Source organism: Aspergillus neoniger (genome assembly GCF_003184625.1).
Source record: "Aspergillus neoniger CBS 115656 unplaced genomic scaffold BO87scaffold_26, whole genome shotgun sequence".
NCBI lineage: Eukaryota > Fungi > Ascomycota > Eurotiomycetes > Eurotiales > Aspergillaceae > Aspergillus > Aspergillus neoniger.
The window spans coordinates 336974-354954 of record NW_020291154.1 but is presented as its reverse complement, the minus strand read 5'-3'; the positions used below and the strand labels follow the sequence as shown (position 1 = coordinate 354954).

The window sequence follows — 17981 nt, the reverse complement described above, 5'->3', positions numbered from 1 at the left end:
AAAAGCTCTTTCAGCGTAGTCTTGATAAAATCCAAAACCAATTGTTGCTGAACTGATTCGGATGTTAGCTTTTTTCGAGGGACTCCCATTCAAATACTCCCTGGTAAATCGGTGAAAGATCATATATGTGGACCGAGATACGTCAGCTGAATGTATAGTGCTAGTGTTTCAGAACGATTAAGTAACGATTTACTCGTTAGTGAGTACAGCCAGTTGACTCTTCCCCAGCCACCAGTCATTGAACAAAGCAGGTTAGGTACTTTGTGTGGTTTCTCAATCCTCTTGACAAGGTCGCTCTTCTCTGTTGTCTCAGGTGCAAACCAAAATTCCGTCCCATGTCCTCTCCCGATACCACCTTTCCATGGTTTAAACGTTTGTAGTACTATGCCTAATTTTTGGACAGTCTCTACTCTCGCAAGTAAGATCCTTTCCTTGCGATAACAGACACAATCTCCGGTCAGCCTGCTTGCTGGTGACGATACATTAACCTGGTCTATGTAACCATTGTACCTTGACCCATGCGTTACTGGAGGGTCAGAGAGTCGTATAGCATTCCCATGCTTGTCAATCAAACATTAGCCGAGATTTAGTTCTTACGCACGACCTTCATGACCCCCACACTATCAGATGCCAGGATTAAGCTCCTCCAGGACGCCACCATTCGGATTTTTCAGGCGCAAAGACCGGCTAATGCTAGCCATTGGCGGCTATTATAATATTACGTCAGTAACCGCAATCAGCATACAGTCCCTGCTTTTGTTCCGGTTTCAGAATCATGATCGCTGTGGGTTTATTATCACTAGATGCTTATTTCGGTAAAGCGTAGCGTCATTCTGGAGTATACTTTCGGCATCGCGGAGTGACACTTCTGAACACCAGCCTTATGCACCTTTTCAGGGCACCCTCCTAGAAGCTAAGACTAGCATGGTAACTCGCGATGCTGCTCCTCGTATTCAAACTAATTATCCCTCACTGACGGAGGGGTTAATTATCTGGCTTGGAGATCTACACTTTCTTGTGCGTGGCTTACCTATTGCTTCTCTTCTATTGGTCTTATTGTATGATGTCTTACCAATCGGACCATGGTTACCTTGTTTTTACATCCATGAGGATTCATTTCTACATATTGTTGCCATTGTCGAACATGATCACTAACTCGTGGAACATATGACTGAGGAAGGTGTACTCCCAACTCATCCCAAGAAACATCATTCGGGAGAAGGTACACACGTGCTAATTTTGTTTTCTCTTTTCCTATACCTCTATAATCTTAAAGGTTGAACTGCCGACTGACGATGATTCTTTTTTACCTTTCTTACACTACTCTCTGCTTTCGAATATCAATATAACTGTGATTATATAAACGGGTAAGGGGACGCGAAGCGCGACCTCGTACATCTGGATCTCTTACGATCAAGTGCATATAGCAATTCACAGTCTGAAACATACACAATAAACTATCAGAATATTCTACCAAAGTATCAAAGGATTGTTCCCTCCTCTTATTGACATTAATCTCCTATCTCCTAGTATAAATCACGGGTGGGGTGAGTACTTAGCCCTGATTGGTCATGGCTTATAAATGAGGGCCAAATCATTTCCTCCCGGATTCAAAGATTACAATTTCTTCCCCGCAGACTGGTGGATTAGGACCAAAGATAGTACTATCCATTGCCTATCAAGACGCCCAACGACGATCAATATTAATGATATAGGCATACAACAGTACATGGTAAGTGATCTCTGCGAGTCCCTCCCAATGGAAGGTGATCCGATCTTGATGGCTTATGTGAGAAAGTATCCGCATTCGTAGTCTTGTTACACTGCATATTGGACCCCCATTCATGTTTCACGCCAGTCGCCGCATATCTCTGCTGCCAACACCGTCTCTCTCGTCCTTGAGGCTTCGCCCTTATCTTCCAGGCCGGTTGTTGACAAACGCAGCTGCAACGCCCATCATGACCAATACCGAGCAGCAAAGTGAGCCGCCGCTATCGGCGAAGGACTTCAAGATATACAATCGAGCAGCGGAGCAAATGGAGTACTACGTAAGTTATTATCTCGATTTAAGGCAGGCGATCGTCTCGTTTACCACTAACCCATTCCATCCAGCATGGACTCCTCCGTCTATCATGGAACATGCTTTGGGAGGCCTCGACTAGCGGCCGACTACCTCCGTATATGAAAATGCGGCAATTCATTTCCGAGGGACTGCACTTTGCTCAACATCTGGAGATTCACCATAGTATAGAAGAGAACCATGTCTTCCCTCATTTGGCGAAAAAGATGCCCGAGTTCCGCACGGGGCGAGGTCGCCAAGCTGCTGAACTCTTGCGGCAGCATCGGCAGATCCATAAGGGACTGGAAGAGTTCCAGGAGTATCTAGAGGAGTGTCAGGAGGGAAAGCAAGAGTTGGAATTCGATGTTTTACGGGGCAAGATGGAAGGGTGGAGGGAGGTTCTTTGGACGCATTTGGACCAGGAGGTGAAGACCTTGGGAGCAGAGAATATGAGACGGTACTGGACAAAGGAGGAAATGCCGAGAATACCCATGTAAATAATCATTGATCTTATACAATATGGTTTAGTCGATGCTGGATTGAAGAAAGGGTGGGTATAGAAACCTTTACGATTCCGTTGTAGTCGCTGTACTCTTCGAAATTTGAATAGAAGGCTGAATAGATCAGCACTAGGAGTCTATAGACTAAGATCCCAGGGCCAAATACTTCCAGTCAGGTCAGATTAGGTACTAGTAGTATGTCGCCTGAAATACTATCATCAGTTGCTAACATCTTGTAATGAGTAGTACTAGTGTTTGCCCACAACTTTATACTAGTAACCCTCATAGCCCGGGCCAACATATATATCACCAGAATTACCGTGTAGTAGAACTGAGTGGTAAGCACTAGTTTTAGTAACCACGACGAATTCAATCAAGTTGGATCTTGAGACTATTGGTTATATTTTATTTATTCTATATTATATGGCTAGCAAATGGAACAACGGTTACAATGAGAGTTATTCGGAGCCTGAATAACAAGGCAGCTTGTAATCTCACGTGACGGTGCCCGACGATGACATAAGCCGCCACAAAAGATTCCCCTCCCCCGCTGATCGCTGATAACCAAACATTCTGGTGCTGCCCATTCTTGACTCACGCGACTCACGCCGCTCGCTCTCTCCTGGCATTTAGCTTGAGGTAGCTTCATCCAGGAATTGCTGCGGATATCCTCTTCTCGAGGCACCACCTACCCTCTAACGTCTACTTGTTGCGCTTGGAGAACCCCTCCGACAAAACGTCAAGATGGCGGACGCAATCGCGGAAGCCACTGCCAAGCTCCAGCTCGACGAGGAGACCGGTGAGATGGTCTCCAAGGGCGAGTTGAAGAAGCGCATGCAGAAGCGTGCCAAAAAGGCCGCCAAAGCCAACGCTCCTCCGAAGCCTGCTGCGACCCCGAAGCCCCAGGGCCCCGCGACGCCCAAGCCGGAGGAGGCCCCCATCGACCCGGACGCCATGTTCAAGCAGGGCTTCCTTGCCAATGTCTACAACGAGCGACCCGTTACTCCCTTGACCAGATTCCCTCCGGAGCCCAATGGATACCTGCACCTGGGTCACTCCAAGGCCATTGCGATCAACTTCGGCTTCGCGAGACACCACGGCGGAAAGACGATCTTGAGATTCGACGACACCAACCCCGAGGCAGAGGAGGAGAAATACTTCACCGCGATTGAGGATATCATTGAGTGGCTCGGTAAGGCATATGTGAGCATAATCATGCGGACATGACTGACCGACCACAAATAGGATTTAAGCCGCACGCCGTTACCCACTCGAGTGACCACTTTGATAAGCTGTACGAGCTCGCCGAGAAGATGATCAAGATTGGACGCGCATATGTCTGCCACTGCAGCGATGCTGAGATCAAGTTGCAGCGTGGTGGCGAGAAGAATGGCCCCAGGTTCCGCTGCAAGGACGCCGAGCAGGACGTGGAAACCAACTTGCAAAAATTCCGCGATATGCGCGACGGAAAGTACGCACCTCAGACGGCGTTCCTGCGCATGAAGCAGGAGCTTGACAACCCCAACCCACAGATGTATTCGGATCTGGCTGCCTACCGTGTCCTCAACGCGGAGCACCACCGTACCAAGGACCAGTGGAAGATCTACCCCACCTATGACTTTGCCCACTGCCTGTGCGATAGTTTCGAGGGTATTACCCACAGTCTTTGCACCACCGAATTCGTACTGTCGCGTGAGAGTTACGAATGGCTCAACAAGACCTTGGAAGTCTACGAGCCTATGCAGCGTGAATACAGCCGCATGGAGGTCAGCGGAACGGTCATGAGCAAGAGAAAGCTGAAGAAGCTTGTTGATGAAGGTTACGTGCGTGGTTGGGACGACCCTCGTCTGTACACCCTGATCGCGCTGCGTCGCCGTGGTGTTCCCCCGGAGGCCATCCTTTCCTTCATCAACGAATTGGGTGTGACTACCTCCAAGTCCGTCATCCAGATTGCTCGTTTCGAACAGTCTGTTCGTACCTACCTTGAGACCCGTGTTCCGCGTTTGATGCTGGTCCTTGACCCCGTTCCCGTTGTCATTGAGGACTTTGAATCTCTTGAGGCCCAGGAGCTTGACTTGGACGTGCCATTCTCGCCCAAGGACCCCAAGATGGGCTCCCACAAGCTTCCCTTCACCAAGACCGTCTACATTGACCGCTCCGACTTCCGCGAGGAGGATAGCAAGGGTTACTTCCGTCTCGCCCCCGGCAAGAGTGTCGGTCTGTGGAGGTCCCCCTATCCCCTCAAGGCCACGACCTTCACGAAGGATGCCGAAGGAAAGGTCACGGAGATTCGCGCCGTTTTGGACCGCTCCGGCGCAAAGCCCAAGACCTACATCCACTGGGTCCCGGACAACTCGCGCAAGGTGGAGGTTCGCATCCACGACCAGCTGTTCAAGTCGGATGACCCGAACTCTGTGGAGGGTGGCTTCCTGAAGGACATTAACCCCAACAGCGAGACCATCTACAACGACGCCCTGATTGAGGCCGGCTTTGATGAGGTGCGCCGCCGGGCTCCCTGGCCCGAGGCTGCGGGAGAGAAGACCAAGAGTGGACCGGAAAGTGTCCGGTTCCAGGCGATGCGTGTTGCTTACTTCGTGAGTATCCCTGACAACATTTCCTCAACATTTATTATTTCCGCTTTGAGATCCATTGCTAACCGGTATGCCAGGCGGTCGATTCGGATTCTACGGATGACCGGGTTGTGCTGAACCGCATCGTTTCCCTGAAACAGGATGTGAGCAAGAGCAGCTAAGAGGTCTTTTGACGAATGAATGGGTTTAGATTTTACGCGTGATGGGATCAGGTACCGGGCAGAGGGAAGGCGAAGAAGGAGTTAGAGGAGGCACAGGCCACCTTGCGGTCGGCAGGCTCCACGGTGTGCCAGTTGCAGGAAACATAGATTTGGGTAACGAATGTCATGTGGCTGTGAATAGCGAGCATCACTGGCAGGCTTTGAACTGCAGTAATCAGCAAGAAGATTCTTCCGCCGGCTCTCTCTTTACTGCACCCACTACTCCAGTATAATCGGGTACATTATGATCTCCCGGTTTCTTCAGGGCCGTCGGCTCCGACCGACGTGACATCGGGGAGGTCTTGGCTGCATCGGATGTCTTAAACGTGGGTGTTTCGATGGATTATCAGTGGCTGCCAGCATTCTTATCTTAATTAACCGTAATTTCCCACTGCCGTCCTCGATACGGGTGTCTGCTTGCTATCTATACTACTGCTATACACTGATGTAGAGATGTACCCTATCACGGAATATTCATCCACATGGCAACAGTCGTCTTATAAGAACCCTGCATTCTCTTCACAATGCCGGTATTCGCTTTCGAACAACAGTTGGCTGAGCATTTGCAAACCTCTTGCACACCATGCGCATGATCCCCTCGCTGTGTGCGGCAGCACTGCTCTTCCAGAGCGCGCTGGCCGTGACCATCCCCGAGATCAACGGCGACCGATACGTTTCTTCCTACAAAGGAAAAAGTGTCTCCGGTGTCACGGGCCTTGTCACAGCTAAAGGTTCCAGCGGGTTCTACATTCGCGCCACGGATGCCGATTCAGACTCCCGGACCTCCAACTCTATCTATGTGTATGGTAGCATTGGAGTGTCGAAAGTCACGGTCGGCGACATTGTCACCCTGAGTGGAAAGGTCGCGGAGTACCGATCCTCGTCCAGCTACGTCTATACCACTGAGATCGAGTCTCCATCTGACATCGAGGTGTTGTCCAGCGATAATACCGTCACTTCCATCGTCATCGGAAAGGATGGCTTGGATCCTCCCACTGAGCAGTACTCTTCCCTGGACAATGGCGATGTCTTCAGCCTACCCGGCGGTTCTAGTCGGCTTTCCACTAAGAATCCTGTTTTGGACCCGACCGAGTATGGCATGGACTTCTGGCAGAGCCTGAGTGGTGAACTCGCTACTTTGACTGGACTCACAGCCATCAGCAAGGCCAATTCTTATGGCGATACCTGGGTAATTGGGGACTGGCCAGTGACGGGCAAGAATGACCGGGGCGGGCTGACCATGCGTGCAAATGGTTTGATTGCCTGACTCTGCTATCGTGTCAACTATTTACTGACTTGGTGTTTGACTGTAGACTCCAACCCGGAATCCATCGTCATCGGATCTCCATTGGATGGGACCAAGAATCCAACTGATACCAAACTGGGAGACACCCTCGAGGACATAACTGGAATCATCACGCAGGCGTATGGCTTCTACGCACTCCTGCCTCTGACTGCCTTGGAGAAGACCGGGTCCAACACTACAGAAGCCACGGCAACGACACTCAAGGCGGATGGAACCTGCAGCTCCATCACTGTCGGAGATTACAATGTGGATAATTTCTCTCCGGACTCGACCACCATGAGTGGGATCGGGGGGCATATCGCCAAGTATCTGAACAGTCCAACCGTACTGTTTCTACAAGAGATCCAGGACAACAGCGGAGCAACTGATGATGGCGGTAATCTCAACCCTCTCCACTGCCATCATGATAAGATCATGTCACTGACATTTATGACACCAGTCGTCTCCGCCAGCCTGACACTGTCCAAGCTCGCTAGTGCGATCGAAGAGCACGACGGAGTCGCGTACAACTACACTGACATCGATCCGGAGAATGACACGAGCGGCGGAGAACGCGGCGGTAATATCCGGCCAGCGTACCTCTATGACCCATCGGTGGTACGACTGCGAAACCACAATCCCGGATCCAGCAGGGACTCCACCTCCGTCCTCTCCGACGGCAATCTAAGCTACAACCCAGGTCTGATTGATCCCTCCAACGAGGCCTGGGATGACAGTCGCAAGCCATTGGTAGCCCAATGGGAGACACTGGACGGCAAGAACACCTTCTATACGATCAACGTGCACTTCACCTCCAAATATGACAGCACTTCGCTGGAGGGCGATCCGCGACCCCCCGTCAACGGATGGGTGGAGAACCGCGTGGACCAGGCTAAAGTGGTTGCTGTGAGTACTTTTTTCGCGCTAATGATTTCTCTCATCTTGGTTGTGTTTGTCTGGAACCGAGCAGAATCTAACCGTGGATGGCGTAGAAATTTGTTACCTCCATACTGGAGGTCAATTCCGATGCGAAAATTATCACCGCCGGTGACTTTAACGAGTATGCGTTTGTCGAGCCTCTGGAGGTGTTTGTCTCCGAGTCCAAGCTGCAGGACCTGGAGGACTTTACTGGCATCCCAGCGACCGAGAGGTATACCTATCTGTATAACCAGAACTGCGAATCATTAGACCACATGTATGTGAGTTCCGCGTTGACGTCTGGGGCCAAAATGGAGCACATTCATGTCAACACGTGGGTGTCGACAGACGATGAGTTATCGGATCACGATCCTACCGTTGCTCTGTTCAACATGTGCGAGTAAGCACCGCCAGCTGTTTCTCTTTCCAAAGGCTTCGAACCTTCTATTCAGGAGCAAGCAGTCGCAAGCCCATGCTTAAATGAGAAGGGTCCGCAACCCCGATCTAATCGAGCTAAGACACATGGCAGCACAATAAAATCTTTTATCAGTGGAGCTACAAACCCATCGGACAAGAAATACTTTAATAATTGAGTTTTGCGTGTCTCCAAATATTTATTTTGCCGCGTAGCGATGTGTGCCTGGCATGGTTCGTTTCATTTTTATTGCTTCATCTGTGCGGCTCGACCCACTGCCGCATCCGGAGTTCATGACTCGAGCACTACTGTTCATGCCTGAGGCAGGAAGCAGAAACACAGCGAATGTATACATGCTAAGTGAAAAGCTATACTATGCATTAGGAGACTCGTGTGAAATTCTGCGGGGAACTTGTTGTCTTACTTGTACCTCGGGATGAGCTGCATTGATGGAAACCACAATGGGCCAGGCGCTGCAAACAATCTCAGTAGTTCCCCCTGACAATTTCCTCAAGACCCTGGTCTAGATCTCAGCAACACTTCGTGATCTTATAATTAACCGTGCAGCATGGCATGCTCAGCGCACTACTAACAGGACTAGTCAGGTGGCTGGCTGTAGCGTCGTCTCTGCCCGTCCAGTGAGGTCCTCAACCCCGAAGGCCTGAGCGCCAGGGCCAGTGGAACCACCATTCAGGTAAACAGACAACAAACAGCAAAACCTCCGAACCAAAGCCGACTCACAAACCAGAACAAACACGAGAATCACCGAATTTCAGCGGTAGCGACCAGTCAGTGGCCACGTTCAGCGGCGGATCCCACGTGGTTCAGCTGAAAATTCGGCCTGCGCCCCGTCGCGAGGACCCACTGGTAGTAGGCTTCTCTCTCTCTCCAATAAGTCCAAAGTCTCAACTGTGGACACCCTGATCGCTAATCTAAGATCTCATCTACTTCCCAACGGGCGCACAAGCACAGTTCGCCCCCTTCCCCTCACAGCATCATCTGTTTTACGGTTCTTATCCTGCGCAAGTGGACCTTAAACTTTCCGTGCTGTGCCGTCTCATCCAGTCAGACCTGTTTCCATCGGTGTCTCATCCATGGGTGTCCCAGGAACCCTAACGCCCATGAGCGGCGTCGCTGAAATCGTCGGCAGTTGAGTCTAACCATTCTTTCGCCAGTCTGGTACGTCACGTTCGCTTATGGCAACTCTTGTTTCATAATATCTTTTTCCATCCCATTGGATTTCCGCAGATGTTACACTGTCGCTGCTAACGCTGCTGCTGTCACCTCTCGCCTGCTGGCCAGCTCGCATAACCATCATGGCCGTGGATCGGTCATTAGAAGTACGAGCAGTAGCTGCTGTCTTCTTTGCATTGGCGTCTGTGACGACGATTCTACGATGCTATGTCCGCCTGGCAGTTGTCAAGGCGTTTGGATGGGATGATGGAGTTATGGTACTGGCATTGGTGAGCTACCTTCTTCCTCTACATGTCCAATGAATATACACTGACGTCGGATATAGCTCTTCTATGCCATGTTCTCAGGCTGCATGATCGGAGGTAGTTTGTACGGTACAGGGAAACACTTGACCGAGTTAACCAATCACCAGCGGACAACCGCAATGGAGGTAAACACTGCAACCTCACAGCATGATTTCCATACCCTCACCACTAATCAATATATTTAACAGTACTGGTTCTACTGCGACATCGGCTACGCCCTCGCCTCCATTCTCTGCAAGATATCCGTCAGCATCTTCATCCTCCGCGTGACCATCGACCGAACGCACCGGATAACCGTCTGCCTCGTCGGAGGAATCGTCGTCATCGCCGGACTCATCTTCTTCATCATGGTCCTCGTGCAATGCCACCCCATGTCGTATTTCTGGAACCAATTGTCCACGGCATACAAGGGCCCCGGATCTTGCATGAACATGCACATAATCGTGGGCGGACTGTACGCCTTTAGCGCCTCCTCTGCGCTCTTCGACCTCACTATCGCCATCCTTCCGATCCTGCTAGTCCGGAAACTCAATATGAAGCGTGATGTTAAATTTGCTGTCGCTGGACTGTTGGGTATGGCTTGCGTGTAAGTACTATACCCTTCAGTACCCTCCACTCAGTCACACATACTAACCCCAATGGAATGAACAGTGCCTCCATCGCCGTCTTCATCCGCATCCCCTACATCCACACCCTCTACAGCGTCGACTACCTCTGTACGCCTTCCCCAATAACCCCCACCTTACCAAATACACCGAATACTAACAAAGAATAACAGGGGCAACAACCCCAATAGCAATCTGGTCCAACATCGAAACCGGCCTGGGCATCTTCGCCGGCAGCATGGCAACCCTCCGACCAATCCTCCGCAAATTCAACCCCTCGACCCGAGGCAACGAATACACGTCCGATCCGTGGCCGAGCACCCGCAACAAGCAACGAAACTTCTCCGTCCCGCTTCGGTCCCTCGACACCAATACTACGCGAACACCACCTTCTGAATTCGACGATCGCATGGCGATGCACGCCCACGATGAGCGGTTATATGGGACGACGATGTATAGTGTTGAGACGGGGGAGAGGGTGGATGCGGATGCAGATGTGGATGTGGTTGATGGGGGGGAGAGTGGACATGGCCATGGGGGCAGGGTGGATGAGTATCCGATATTGCCCAAGAATGGGGCTACGGTTGGGATCGGGATGAAGTTTCCCGGGATTATTAGTGTTAGGAGGGAGGTGTTGGTTACGACTTCTGCTTAGAGAGAACTTTTTCTTCTTGTGGTTGTTTGTTCTTGTTTTTGGGATGGGTTGGGTTGGCATTGGTGGAGTTGGGTATATACCATTAATTTTTATTCTCTTTTTATAGAATATATTTTACATCAATATTGGGATGGTAGTAGACTATTGATTGTTATATGATGTTCATGTTTCTCATAAGATATGTTGCATGTTGTTGTAAGATAGATCGGCAACGGCGATACTCTCTTTGTATGTAGAACCCGAGCGATCGTCCCCAAGGGTCTGTCTGATTTATGGCTGATCTGCAACAGGTCGCAGGGCTAGATTGAAACTCTAATAACGGCCGGTCGGCTTCGCAGTGCATGCTATAATTGTTATTTGAGGTTGGGATGATCCGTACCGAGGTAGTAGATCATTCGTTGGGGAGAAGTGATGATGTGTGCATGTGGTCGGATAAGGAGTATTTATGCTGTGGTGGATATCGCACATGGAAGGCATCTGTTTAGATGACGGACTGGTACGATCTTTGCTCAGTTATGGCTTAAGTGTGACTCGAGAGCATTACTCTTGAGTAGTAGTAGTAGTAGTAGTAAAAGAAGAAGTGTACTCCTAGATAGAAGAAAAAGTGTTGGCACCAAATCTAATCTATTGTATTGATTTAATCTATCAATGGACCGGCCGTCTCAATACTTTTATATTATAGTGATATCACGTAGTCAAAAAGCCCTGCAATCTCAACAAAAGCATAACCTGAGGAAACAGACAACTTCCGACATATTATTTTCGACTCCATTTTGTGCAGCGTCGTGTGAATCTGACCTGATTGACCTGGGTGACGCTTCAGGTCTTTGTCAAGGGTATCCTCCCCACGCGAGTCTGCCATAGACCCCAAGTCAAATGGGTCGGGGCTGCCTCACAGCATATGAGCAGAGCAGCACTCAAGACCTGCCCCAGACAGAAAACAGAAAAACCCAGACGGTGTGTACCGTCAACAGTATCCTTCTCACCAGAACTCCAGCAAAATACCGCTCCTCCGCCAAAGAGATCTATTGTTTCCGGCCAATGCTCCGCTGACCCTGCACAACTGCCTTGGAGACCTCATCCAGGCAGCCCGCAGCGGCGGCAAAGAAACCGAGGAAAGCCCGGCTGGGGCTCAAGACCCGACTGAGATACTCGGGGTGGAACTGGACACCGACGAACCAGGGGTGGTCCTTGATCTCGATGATCTCCATACGCTCGCCCTTGGTGTCCTTTCCGATGAAAGAGAGACCGGCCTTCTCAATCTGCTCGATCATGTCGGGGTTGACTTCGTAACGATGACGGTGGCGCTCCTCAATCTGCGAGACGGAAGGTCCGTACAGACCACGCAGACGAGACCACTCGGTGTTCTCCTGGAAGACACAGGGGTGTCTGCCAAGACGCATGGTACCACCAAGCTTGCCCTTGTCGACCTCGGGCATGTAGACAATGGCGTGGTTCTCGGCCTTGGGGTGCAGCTCCTCACTGCCGACATCCTTAATGTTGGCGACGTTGCGGCAGAACTCCAACACGGCCAGCTGCATACCCAGGCAGACACCCAGGAAGGGCTTGTTGTTGGTACGCGCCCATGTGATGGCCTTCATCATACCCTCAGTACCTCTGTTACCGAAACCGCCGGGCACCAGGACACCATCGGCCGTGCAAACCGCGTGCCAGGCCTTGTGGTAGTCGGCGGGCGAGGCAGTGTCATCCTCCAGATGCGACGAGTCGACCCAGATGATCTGAACCTTCTTGTGGCAGTACATGGCCGCGTGCTCCAGAGCCTTGGAGACACTGATATAGGCGTCGTGAAGGGAAGTGTATTTTCCAACCAGAGCAATGGAGACGGAATCGTGGAGGAAGTCCTGACCACGAGCAAGGTCGCACCAGTCGTTCCACATGCGGCTGCCCTGCTCCTTGCGCTCAGGGGTCTGGGGGATCGACTTCAAGTCGAGCATATCGGTGATGGTGCTGATCAGCTTCTGCTTCTCGAGAAGCATGGGCACGTGGTATGTCGTCGTGACGTTGTGGACGGCAATGACCTGGTGCTGCTCGACGGAGCACATGTTGGCGATCTTATTGATGGTGCTATCCTCCAGAGGTTGCTCGCAGCGGCAAGCGATCAGGTCGGGGTTGAGACCAGCACTCCGCACATCGCTGATTGCCCTCTGCGTGGGTTTCGTCTTCTGCTCACCGCCAGGTCCCGGCGGGATGACAGGCACGTAGGAAACGTGGATCTGGACAAAGTTGCCCTTGCCGGCCTTTCTCTGGAGCTGGCTCAGAGCGTGGATGAAGGGCGCACTCTCGATGTCACCAACGGTACCACCCAACTCGATGATGCAGACATCCGGCTCCGCCTTGGACTCGTCGACGGGGATCTTGGCTACCCGCTGAATCCACTCCTGAATGGCATCGGTGACGTGGGGCACGACCTGGACGGTCTTACCGAGATAGTGGCCGATGCGCTCGCGGTTGATGACGTGCTGGTAGACCTTTCCGGTGGTGATGTTGTGATCGCGGGAGAGAGAGGAGAGGAGGTAGCGCTCGTAGTTGCCAAGGTCGAGGTCCATTTCACCACCGTCGTCTGTGACATAGACCTCACCGTGCCTAGCATAGTGGGGGTGATGTCAATAAGGTGTATCACCGAGAAGCCGAAAGCCACGCAGATACTGACTCAGTAGGTGCCATTGTGCCCGCATCGATGTTGATGTAAGGGTCGATCTTGATAGAGGTGACGGCCAGACCGGTGGTCTTGAGCAGGAGACCGGTGCTGGAGGCAATAATGCCCTTGCCCACGCCGGAGATGACACCTGAGGAACGGGCGGGTTTCGTTAGCAAGAGGGCACAAGGCGAGGGACCCTGGCAACTCCGCTGGTTTCCAGCCGAGCCGAGCAATTGAGCTTACCTCCGGAAACCAGAACGTATTTCATCTTTGCAGCGACCGACGGAGACGGAGTGGTGACAAGGGGACGTGAGCGATTACCGCGGAGCAAAGAGTCAAAGAATGAGGCGAAAAAAAGTTCGATTTGTGACCCTCCCGAAGCGGTGGGCCTGGTTGGTCAGGTGACTTTCTTATCTTATCGGGTTATCTTATCGGCCTCACAGCAACAATTTGTATGGCTGAATACTTTCAATGCCAATTGAGGAGACAAAATTGAACAAACACCGATTGTCATAAGTAGCTGCAATTGATGTGCATGGTAAAAGGCTTTTATTTAACAACATCATGTTGTTGTGCCCTTCCCATCTGAGTCATTCCATCCCCATCTGTATTCATCTGTATTTTTAATCTGCTCTGATTGGCACCCATGTGACGCCAAGCCCAGTCAAACGGTTACATTCGGGACTTCTGCCTGATGATGCTAGGCAGCACACCTCTTGTATCATGAATAATACAGTCTATTGCTTCACTAAGTTGTTGTATCATTTTATACTCTTGCCAAAAGAGAAGTTAGGGGGGGGGGGAAAGAAAGAAAAAAAGAAAAGGAAGGATCCAACTTGTCTGGTTTTCAGTTAGAGAGAGCAATTTTTTAGTACATAGTTACAATCATTTCGTCCTGATCCAGAATCAACTGAAGATATATTTTCCCATGGGGTAGAGTGGTCCTACTGCTCTGTTACTTAACTCTCTACCAGAGGACTAAATTGAACAAGCAACACCACTAAAACTTCAACTTTCATGAGAAAAAGCTAATTATGATTTATATTAATATCATCAACATAATCGTATAAGACAGGAGATAAGAGATGGAAAATTTCATAACAAAAAAAAGAAAAAAAAAATATTTCACAGATCTTTGTGGTATCTAAGATAATTATGAGCTTGATTTAGTGCTTCCAAATCATTCCCTTATATCCAGGCTAAATTATCACCGCCTTTTCGCCCCCAACAAACCTCGTTATGGCAACAAAGAAAGGCATTCATTTCCCTGGAGCCCATTTAAGCGATTCACCCAAGTAAGCGATTCACCCAATCATTTTCAAAGGCTACATGAACCTCTAATTCTGTTTCTTCCTAGTTGAACGGAATAAGAGAGGCTTAGTGTAAGCACTAACAGTTAGTAACCAACGCAGGATTGCCGGCGATCAACCATTTTTGCTTGTCTAGCACTAAACCTTCCGACCGACACAGCCTCACGTTCTTATAACTAGCTTGCAACCCCCTTTCCCCAATAGAATTGTACTTTATAGCATTCAATTCCTCGAGCGTTCAAATTCCTTACAATTAATTGTGTTTTGACCCGAATATACGCGCCCTAGACTCGAATTCATAGGGATTGTGCAACCATCAATATGGGTCAAAAAGCTTCAACCCCTCAAGCAGGGGCCAAATTACAAGTCATCGGTGCAGGTCTCTCTCGCACCGGTACGGCGTCCTTCAGCGCCGCCTTGAACATTCTTCTCGACGGACCTGTCTACCATGGTGGTACGCAGATAACAATGGGCCCGTCAACCGAGGTCAAATCATGGATTACTATTCTACGCGACTGGCTATCAGGCAAAAATCACCAGAAGGTTCTTGCCATGATGAAAGACCGAACAGATGGCTACGTTGCTATAACCGACGCTCCTGGCACTCAGTTCGTGCCAGAGCTCCTGGAGATTTATCCCGACAGCAAGGTTATCTGTACAGTTCGCGATCCTGATGCATGGGTCAAGAGCATGGCCCAGATTGAGGGATTGGCTACATTGTGGTTTCTACGCGCTGTTCTTCTTCCACTTCCTGGGATGCGGCACTTTGTCGAGTATATCTCGGTCTTGCAAGCGCAGTGGGACAAGGTGTACAACAATGAGCGTGCGTTTGATATCATATGGCATCGACATATTGCGTGGTTGAAGGAGATAGTGCCCGAGGATCGTCTGGTGTTTTACGATGTGCGGGAAGGTTGGGAGCCTCTTTGCAAGGCCTTGGGGAAGGATATACCTGATGTTCCATTCCCACGGATCAACGACTCCAAGGCTATTGATCAGGTTGCGCAGTATCATATTAAGCGCGGGCTAATGAGATGGGCGGCGGCCTTTGCGTTGGTAGGGGCTGCTACTGCTTGGTTTATGCGCGGCTGAAAAAACCCAACAATGATCATTGAAATTGTGTTGTAGGTAGTCAACCGTGGACATGGATATATGAATAAGATCATGTGTATACTTCAATTATCACTGCAGCAATCGTATGTGACTTAGGTACTATCACTCGCTAGTAATAGTAAGGAGATAGAGATCATCCATACTACGTGGCTTTATCTGCTGAAAAGTGACTGGGATGGTTGCGATTATCAACCATAATTACTTAATCTACATGTCCCCAAATGCACACGAAGCACTGAGGGAATAAGAAAAGGACCGCCACCGAACCAGACACCTAATTTGGGCATAGAAATGCCAAAGAGAACTTGTCACGAGAGCCCCCGGTTTGGGTAATGTAAAAGCAATGCAGTCAAGCAACCATTGACTAACGATACAGACGCATAGCTAATGTACAGGATTCTTCTTCCGGAAAGGCTTTTATCTGGATCTACAGCATATGGTGAAAGAAACTGATAGCAAGGAAGGAGGCAACGCTTGGATCATTTGAAGACACACCTTTCCAGCAATAAAAACCACCAACCCTACCATTTGCCCGGAAGGCTGCAAAATATTCGTCGATTTACTTTTTACTCGTCGACCGGTCGCTGTGCTAAAGCGGCTTCGCAAGTTATGACTGCAAGGGGGCGAGCATCCCCAACTTCCTTACGGCGGGCCACAGAACTCAGGATTTGTTTGGTCAAGAATCCAGCGAGAGCTGAAGAATCTTCATTTCCGGTGGCAATGGCTCGTCGGAATTACATGCACATTGTGGATCTTACATATTGACTTGGCAGCAAGGTTTTAATCACACCTACGGATCCGAAATTCTCTTTCTCACGTCGTAGTAAGACGACCGGGTCTCAGGGTTCAGTGGTCCTGACATCGTTGTCTTTCTGACCCGACTGACGCTGTTTGTAATGCTGTACATGGTTGGCCTTTGGCGCTCATCAGAGGTTATAACATTGGCATACCACCCAAGGACGGGGTATGTACACTGGGATCTCTACTGTTCGATCATCGATGGGAATTTGAGAGCCACAACCGTGGCCCATGAAGATAAGCTTAGTGGCTATTCTACGGCGAATTTCATGCAGTTGACGATCTGTCAATGGGTGCGACCGCTCCAGCGCAGCCCGGCTCAATTACCCCCTCACATATTCTGTTGTGCCATCAGCTCATGGTAGGACAATACAACTACCCAAGCAAGGGTGCTTTGCTACGATCGTGGAAGATGGCCAACCTGAGCCAGGAATAATCAGGCTCATATTGCAGCAAGCCGGATACGTAGTCCTATGTTGATGCACCAGGAGTTTGTTGGCCGTGGGTCTGCGAGGTTTATCGGATAACAACTTATTGCTTCTGCGCGATACATGGAACATATCCATTATTGGGCTCATGGTTGTACCGCAGACCGGTTGAAGCCTTGATATGACTAGATCGTACGTTGCACAACGAGTTCCCTCCTTGCAAATGTTTCAGATGCTCTAATCTGGACAGATACCGGTATCTAATATGGGCTAGCGATACCTTCCGCAGTTGCAGAGCATGCCTGTTCGTTTATAGTTTCGGTATCATTAGCTTCGCTCCTGGCAGGAAGTAACGATGACTAGGACACGTCTTGCATCATGTTCATCTGTACCTTGAGTAAAGGCAGATACTTACATGGTTAAGGAATTAGCCCATGTTCACGATTGCTGCCCCATAAGACAATCAGCTCCGAAAATCCGAGATCAGCCTCTTTCTAGACTGATAATTACGTCTGATAGCCAGTAATAGTTCGTCTATGAGCAAATATGCCGCAACCTAAACAGTCTGACGCAATAGTCATCACTCTGTCACACAATCCTACGCAAGATGCAATATGGCCGTGGCATTCTTATCAAGTAATCGTTCAATTTCAACCACGAGCTGATGAAGCAACAGGAATGACAAGGATATTAACATTCTAGTTGGTTCTCTATGTGCTTACCTTAGAAATGGATGCTAAGCAATGATACTGGACATCTAAATGTCGTCATTGTGCGCTTATAGAACTGCTCATGTAGGTTTCGCCTTACCGTGAATGGGCATGGCCGACGCCTCATACGTCAACTCTGGCCCCATGGTGTCTCAGGATACTCTACAGATACATGAGAACAACGGGAATGAACTCTTCTAGCAGCTCAGCTATACTGGGATCGTTCTCAAAAACAG

General features: G+C 49.9%; 6 protein-coding genes across 6 annotated transcripts; 5 read left to right on the top strand and 1 right to left on the bottom strand.

The window, feature by feature from the left end:
* The first annotated feature begins 1646 nt into the window (after positions 1–1646).
* Positions 1647–2592, top strand: BO87DRAFT_378637 (hemerythrin domain-containing protein). The gene is made up of 3 exons (XM_025623841.1): positions 1647–1732; positions 1799–2048; positions 2113–2592. Exons 2-3 carry the CDS (start codon positions 1959–1961, stop codon positions 2554–2556), a joined length of 534 nt encoding a protein of 177 aa, XP_025477464.1. The 5' UTR covers positions 1647–1732; positions 1799–1958; the 3' UTR covers positions 2557–2592.
* Positions 2593–3303: 711 nt separating this feature from the next.
* On the top strand, positions 3304–5311 carry BO87DRAFT_313722 (glutamine--tRNA ligase; the record flags this gene model as incomplete). Its single annotated transcript, XM_025619627.1, has 3 exons — positions 3304–3751; positions 3805–5153; positions 5228–5311. 3 exons carry the CDS (start codon positions 3304–3306, stop codon positions 5309–5311), a joined length of 1881 nt encoding a protein of 626 aa, XP_025477463.1.
* A 622-nt stretch (positions 5312–5933) lies between these two features.
* Positions 5934–7957, top strand: BO87DRAFT_388811 (endonuclease/exonuclease/phosphatase family protein; the record flags this gene model as incomplete). Its single annotated transcript, XM_025624875.1, has 3 exons — positions 5934–6603; positions 6664–7541; positions 7628–7957. 3 exons carry the CDS (start codon positions 5934–5936, stop codon positions 7955–7957), a joined length of 1878 nt encoding a protein of 625 aa, XP_025477462.1.
* Positions 7958–9284: 1327 nt separating this feature from the next.
* BO87DRAFT_399059 (polytopic membrane protein) lies at positions 9285–10727 on the top strand (the record flags this gene model as incomplete). The annotated part of the gene is made up of 5 exons (XM_025625406.1): positions 9285–9431; positions 9488–9592; positions 9656–10053; positions 10119–10183; positions 10246–10727. 5 exons carry the CDS (start codon positions 9285–9287, stop codon positions 10725–10727), a joined length of 1197 nt encoding a protein of 398 aa, XP_025477461.1.
* A 612-nt stretch (positions 10728–11339) lies between these two features.
* BO87DRAFT_378634 (putative CTP synthase) lies at positions 11340–13888 on the bottom strand. Its single transcript, XM_025623840.1, has 3 exons — positions 13630–13888; positions 13399–13534; positions 11340–13331 (listed from the first exon to the last, which is right to left on the bottom strand). Exons 1-3 carry the CDS (start codon positions 13652–13654, stop codon positions 11753–11755), a joined length of 1740 nt encoding a protein of 579 aa, XP_025477460.1. The 5' UTR covers positions 13655–13888; the 3' UTR covers positions 11340–11752.
* Positions 13889–14795: 907 nt separating this feature from the next.
* On the top strand, positions 14796–15845 carry BO87DRAFT_378633 (sulfotransferase family protein). Its single transcript, XM_025623839.1, has one exon. The coding sequence runs from the start codon at positions 15018–15020 to the stop codon at positions 15786–15788; it is 771 nt and encodes a 256-aa protein (XP_025477459.1). The 5' UTR covers positions 14796–15017; the 3' UTR covers positions 15789–15845.
* The last annotated feature ends 2136 nt before the right edge of the window (positions 15846–17981 follow it).

Excerpts from the sequence above, each read along its gene's own strand:
- BO87DRAFT_378634 (XM_025623840.1), bottom strand. The coding sequence starts at position 13,654 with ATGAAATACGTTCTGGTTTCCGGAG. Across the intron at positions 13,535-13,629 it reads ATACGTTCTGGTTTCCGGAG|GTGTCATCTCCGGCGTGGGC; the intron begins GTAAGCTCAATT and ends CCCGTTCCTCAG. Across the intron at positions 13,332-13,398 it reads GGCACAATGGCACCTACTGA|GCACGGTGAGGTCTATGTCA; the intron begins GTCAGTATCTGC and ends CCACTATGCTAG.
- BO87DRAFT_378637 (XM_025623841.1), top strand. The coding sequence starts at position 1,959 with ATGACCAATACCGAGCAGCAAAGTGAGCCGCCGCTATCGGCGAAGGAC. Across the intron at positions 2,049-2,112 it reads CGGAGCAAATGGAGTACTAC|CATGGACTCCTCCGTCTATC; the intron begins GTAAGTTATTAT and ends CATTCCATCCAG.
- BO87DRAFT_378633 (XM_025623839.1), top strand. The coding sequence starts at position 15,018 with ATGGGTCAAAAAGCTTCAACCCCTCAAGCAGGGGCCAAATTACAAGTC.